This window comes from Montipora capricornis, chromosome 13 (assembly GCF_036669925.1).
Source record: "Montipora capricornis isolate CH-2021 chromosome 13, ASM3666992v2, whole genome shotgun sequence".
NCBI lineage: Eukaryota > Metazoa > Cnidaria > Anthozoa > Scleractinia > Acroporidae > Montipora > Montipora capricornis.
In genome coordinates this window covers 17,324,630-17,329,629 of record NC_090895.1, presented here as the reverse complement: position 1 = coordinate 17,329,629, position 5,000 = coordinate 17,324,630, and the positions used below count along the sequence as shown (strand labels likewise).

Below are 5,000 nucleotides of genomic sequence, written 5' to 3'. Positions count from 1 at the left end.
AACCGGCAAGTGACTCAGGTGCTGCTTAGTCTGTAATTCATTTTCTATGTTTGGTTATCTGTTGGTTTTTTTTCTTTGGGCAATCAGACTTTTCATTTTACTAAAAACGGGTCTCTCTGTGAACTTTCTGGTGGTCTGGGACAACTGACTGACTGCTAATTTCGAGCACTGTTAGGGTAGAAGAACATATCCAACTTCACTGAGTGAAGGAGCTGGCTGCTGACGATTTTTAAGTCTTCCGTCAGTACTTAATGAATCCACCAAGTCTCCTTCGGAGGGTCCTTTGACATTAAGTACAGTATAAGACAAAAGTCAGTAATACCAGGTCGCGTTGTGTTTCCTGCACTACGTGAATCACATCGCACACTACACAATTCCTGCCGCACACTACACGAGTCATGCAGCGCGATACAGTGTAGTAAGTGAAGTATAAATGTTTGGCATAAATTACCGGTAAGATCAAATGTGTTACACAAGATCAATCAATTTTTCCTTTGCAGCTACATCAGAGTTTGTAAGTTCCCACGAATTTGATTCGTTCATTGACATGATTCATGTAGAGTGCAAAGCAAATCGTGTCTCATCTGTGGGTGGTTATACATGTAACTTACTTTTAAGCAGTACTCAGAGTGTAGCATTAGGAGTTCTAAATTATCCTAATTGTACAGCAACTACAGGGACATAATTTTCACTTACGCCTAACTTGTAATATCCTTGTGCAATGAAGAAAAGGTAGTCTCTTTGGTCTGCTCCACTATGGCACAGTCCTGAAGTACATCAGAAAACAAGACAATAGTTACACTGTAGTAGTTTGACTTTCAATACAGCACGAGAGGGAAGCATGAGGATCATGTGACTAATCGGAAAAAAAATTCCAGAGTCCAGAGTCAAAGGCTGAGGTTTTTTTCATTTAGGTTTTTTCTTGTTCCCCAAGCTCAACCACTAAAACACTGTTAATGTACTTGTCCTTTTTAACGGGGTAGGACATGAGTAAAAGGTTTTTTTTTTTAAACTAAGATTAGCATTAAGTAAAAACATTGTTAAAGAACCTGTCCTTACGGAGTTTTTATGAAAGGAGTGGATGTCTACCTGGAATTGTTAAAAAAAATTAAAAGACTGATTAGAAAAATGAAAAAACTTTTTAGTCATACCGGTAAATAATCTTACTATTATGAACCCAGTGAATTTAAAAATGGCAACCAAGTGGGTGCATGGCAGTGTAGGTCAAAGAGGTTTTAATTGATGCGCCCCAAGATTAATTATATTAGCATTAAAACAAACCAGTAGTTAAAGAATTTGTCCTTACAGAGATTTTATTAAGCCCTAAAAATATGCTAAAAAGTATGGATGAAGGATTTTTTTTTATAAAATTATTGTAAATGTACCTTGAAGGAGGAGGACTCCTTTTAAAATGTCACTCTTGTCATTGCCTCTAATCAAACACCACGCATAATTGAATTGTGTATTTGGAGAAACATTTCCTTTCTCAAGTTCAGTATTGTATGCCTCCTCAAAACCCTACACAAGGCAAAACAGGAGAAAGCCATTAAAACACCCCTGCTTTACATTCAAAAGTTTCCAAATTTTGTGAAAAATGTTCCCTGTCTCAAAAAAGGCTAATTTAATCAAATACTGATTTTGGAAAGGAAAGGAAAGGAACTTTATTTCAAAAGTGTCTAGTCTTGTCTGGGCTCAAAGTTAGAGACCAAATGGTCGCACATGCGACTAAATTTCTAGTTGTGCACCTAAAAAAAAAAAAGAAAAACCTCTTGGTGCAGAGTAGAAAACCAACAAATTCAACCCACATGTGATGCCAATTGTAGGAATTGAAATCGAACCTGATCCACATTGGTGGAAGACAAGTTCTCTGAGCTCACCACTACATGTACATGTACACCAGCCCTGCATCACACAATGCCTGGGCCCTGATCCTTGTTGCAGCCAAAACAAGGCTAAGGGGTGACCCTGAAAGTGCATGTTTTAACTTAATATCGGTTGTAACTACGGTAGTTGTCTTGACTTCTGATTCTTTCCTACATGTTACGAAAGCCGCAACTACACCTGTAGCAGATTTAACTGAATAGAGTGTAATGTGAAGTGAAAGATTTCAATCCCAATGAACCATGTGAGCGTTAGCCCTACTGATGGAAATGGGCCCACACAAGGACAGAGAAAAACTCTGACCAGGGTGGGAATTGAACCCACGACCTTCGGGTTAGATCTCCGCCGCCCTACCGACTGAGCTACAAGGTCAGACGGGAGCAGGCCGTGGGAACTGAAGATGTTAAAGTTACGGCAATGAACATGTACAAGTACAAGAAAGGGTTACGTTTATACAAAAGTTGGCCGTGTAGCACTTATATTTTAAACAGATTTAACTGAATAGAGTGTAATGTGAAGTGTGAAGTATAAACGTAACCCTTTCTTACACCTGTAGCATATGACCCAAATACACTATTGACATATGATTTAGGAATGATTAATTTTAGCAGTTAACTGTTTTCTTATATTATGGTATTGAAAAACTGACTGAATTTACCTGTGTTTAAATAGTAATGTACATAGTCACTAACGACCAGATTTGCCTATACATGTACTTTGACTCATGTCTTAGACCTTCCATCTCAAATGAGTTTCACAGCATTCAAAGCCCAGATGCCACTATAGTAAATAGTATGGCACCAGATTGTTGGGGTGTTTGTTTGTTTGTTATTTATTTGTTTGAGCAGGTTGAAGTTTTGGCAGCTATTTAGGTAGCTGATGTGGACCTGTTATACGTACACCAACCTATATACTCGCAGAGAACAGCCACAACACAAGGAACTTCATCCCCTACTCTTCTCGAATAGTGTGTGGGTTCTTTAAAGTCCCACAGGGAATTAATGAATAGGAAGATATTTGTGCAACGGGGCCTACGGTTGATAGTCCTTATCTGAGAAGACTTGAAAGTCTAACCATTTGCGGCTGTAATTACAAAGGCAGCACTTTCTCCTCAGTTTTTAAGACCCTGAGTGTTGGTCCGGCTGGAGTCGAACTCACGACCTCCTGCATGGCAGCCCGGTGCTCAACCAACTGAGCCACCGGTGCGCGGTGAATCTCAGCACTAGAAAACACAAACTAATCACCTGCAAGTAGCCTATTAAAGGGAGGTAAACAATGTTTGTGACAAGATGCTTCTTTCAATGCTGTAAATGTAGTATTGCAATAATTATTTATTAAGAGTTACAGGCTAACTTTATAGTTGGACAGGGGCTGTCTTGTGGTCACAGTATTAAACACCTCTCCACTCTTCACTGTCAATCAGATACCCACCATCCACTTTCTTTTTTGTACATGTATTGAATGACAAGCTCTCGCTAATGACATAATATGGCGGCCCAATTTTAATGGGCTTCAAATTTTGAGCTAGAAACATAATTTCCTTTTTGTTTCAAACTGATGCGCCGAATGCAGAATGTTTTTGCAGCCATTACTAAGGGTTTTCACTGGAACATCAAAATCATCAGTCTATAGTCATGTGATGTCTACGTTGTTGTCCAAAAGTCAATAGCCCTTTTCACGGTTAGTTTTTCTCATTTGCATTAAAATGTAATCTAATGTGGGTGCGAGGCAATTTCGGGTTAAAACTGCAAAATAGGCCGAAATTGCCTCGCATACATGCTAGATTGCATTGTACTACAACACAACAAAAGGCGAAACGTACAGTCTTTATACACTACGGTCATTATACAATATCTTTAATACCATATATTGAGAGATCTCATGCTCTTTGCAGTTGCATAAACAGCATTTTGCCGACAAAGCGCTTAAGTAAAAAATATCCACCTCTCGCAAAAATCCGTTTGCTGCCACAAACAAACTTCCACACACACTGACGGGTTAACAGACAAAAAAAGCGCAGCGCATCTTTACCTTCATGTCTTCGTCGGTAAGGCTGTCGTCCATACTTCTCTGCTATAAAGTAGACAAATAGGATGTCTGATGCAGTAATTTCTCTTCCAAAAACTGTGGATGTTTCGACTCCGTTTGCGTTTTCACGTATTGCAAACCTCGTTTTCAGGAAGAGATCAATTTCTCGTCCCAGGTCTACTCGGAGTTCAAATTAAAGATGGCTGCCTGATTCGTGGCAATTTCGGCAATTTTGAGGTTCAGAAGCATCTTCGATTCTTAAACGCCATGGACTCCGGAGAACAAGATGATGGACTGCTAAAAGCCCTTTTCAAGGAGTCGTTTCAAGGTAACGTTTGTTTGAGATATGAGTTGTTGATGAGATACGAGCTGGAAAATAAAGAGCTTCGTTATGTTGGCTTTCCAGAAATGTACATATGTTGAAGATGTCGGAAATGTACATTTTACGGTAAAGAATAATGAAAATAATAAAAAGTTGGCCAATGTATAAAAGCGATCCTTGTAATTCTCTGAACTTTTATTCAGATGCAAGAAAGCTTTCTTATAAAATGCACATAGCTAGTACACTATACAGTCACTAGCTTCGAGAACAAAATTACCGGTATAGTCATCGGTAGCCCAAGCTTGATATACTGTATGTGTATCTGTACTGCACTATATTATGCAAGAGTAGAAATATAAGTATTTGTATGGGGAAGAGGTTATTCTCGAAATTCCAAAAAAAAAAAAATTACGATTTGAAATAAGAAATAGCTTACCTTGCTTTAGTCTTGGTACGGTCTCTGGGTCGATTAAGAGCGATTTAGGTGGTTTTTGGTTCCTTTTCCCTCTATATATTCTTTCCCAAGGTTGGGCACCGAGACAAAGCCGCAGAATGGAATCACCGCTGGAAAAGGGCCATAAATTCGCTCCCATTAGGCTTTGATTGCCTCATAATTCCATGCAGATCATGGATGATACTTCCGCTGCCCATTCGTCTTCTTCATTTGAGCCGCTTGTACACTGGGAAGGAATTAAGGGCTGCCAAACTCTGCAAACATTTGCTTCGAGAGCCATCAGATGAGGCTTAATATTCACCAACCACATTACCC

The 5,000-nt window shown here is 39.2% G+C and overlaps 2 protein-coding genes across 2 annotated transcripts in view; one reads left to right on the top strand and one right to left on the bottom strand.

Moving 5' to 3' along the window:
- LOC138028633 (mitochondrial fission 1 protein-like) overlaps nt 1-4,053 on the bottom strand; it is a 5,813-nt gene extending 1,760 nt beyond the window's left edge. Inside the window, exons 1-3 of the mRNA XM_068876231.1 lie at nt 3,913-4,053; nt 1,386-1,518; nt 697-767 (exon numbers count right to left, since the gene is read on the bottom strand). Coding sequence (XP_068732332.1) covers nt 697-767; nt 1,386-1,518; nt 3,913-3,945 — 237 coding nt within the window. The 5' untranslated portion in view covers nt 3,946-4,053. The remainder of the gene's footprint in view (nt 1-696; nt 768-1,385; nt 1,519-3,912) is intronic.
- Nucleotides 4,054-4,084: 31 nt separating this feature from the next.
- LOC138028632 (conserved oligomeric Golgi complex subunit 8-like) overlaps nt 4,085-5,000 on the top strand; it is a 24,819-nt gene continuing 23,903 nt past the window's right edge. Inside the window, exon 1 of the mRNA XM_068876230.1 lies at nt 4,085-4,237. Coding sequence (XP_068732331.1) covers nt 4,177-4,237 — 61 coding nt within the window. The 5' untranslated portion in view covers nt 4,085-4,176. The remainder of the gene's footprint in view (nt 4,238-5,000) is intronic.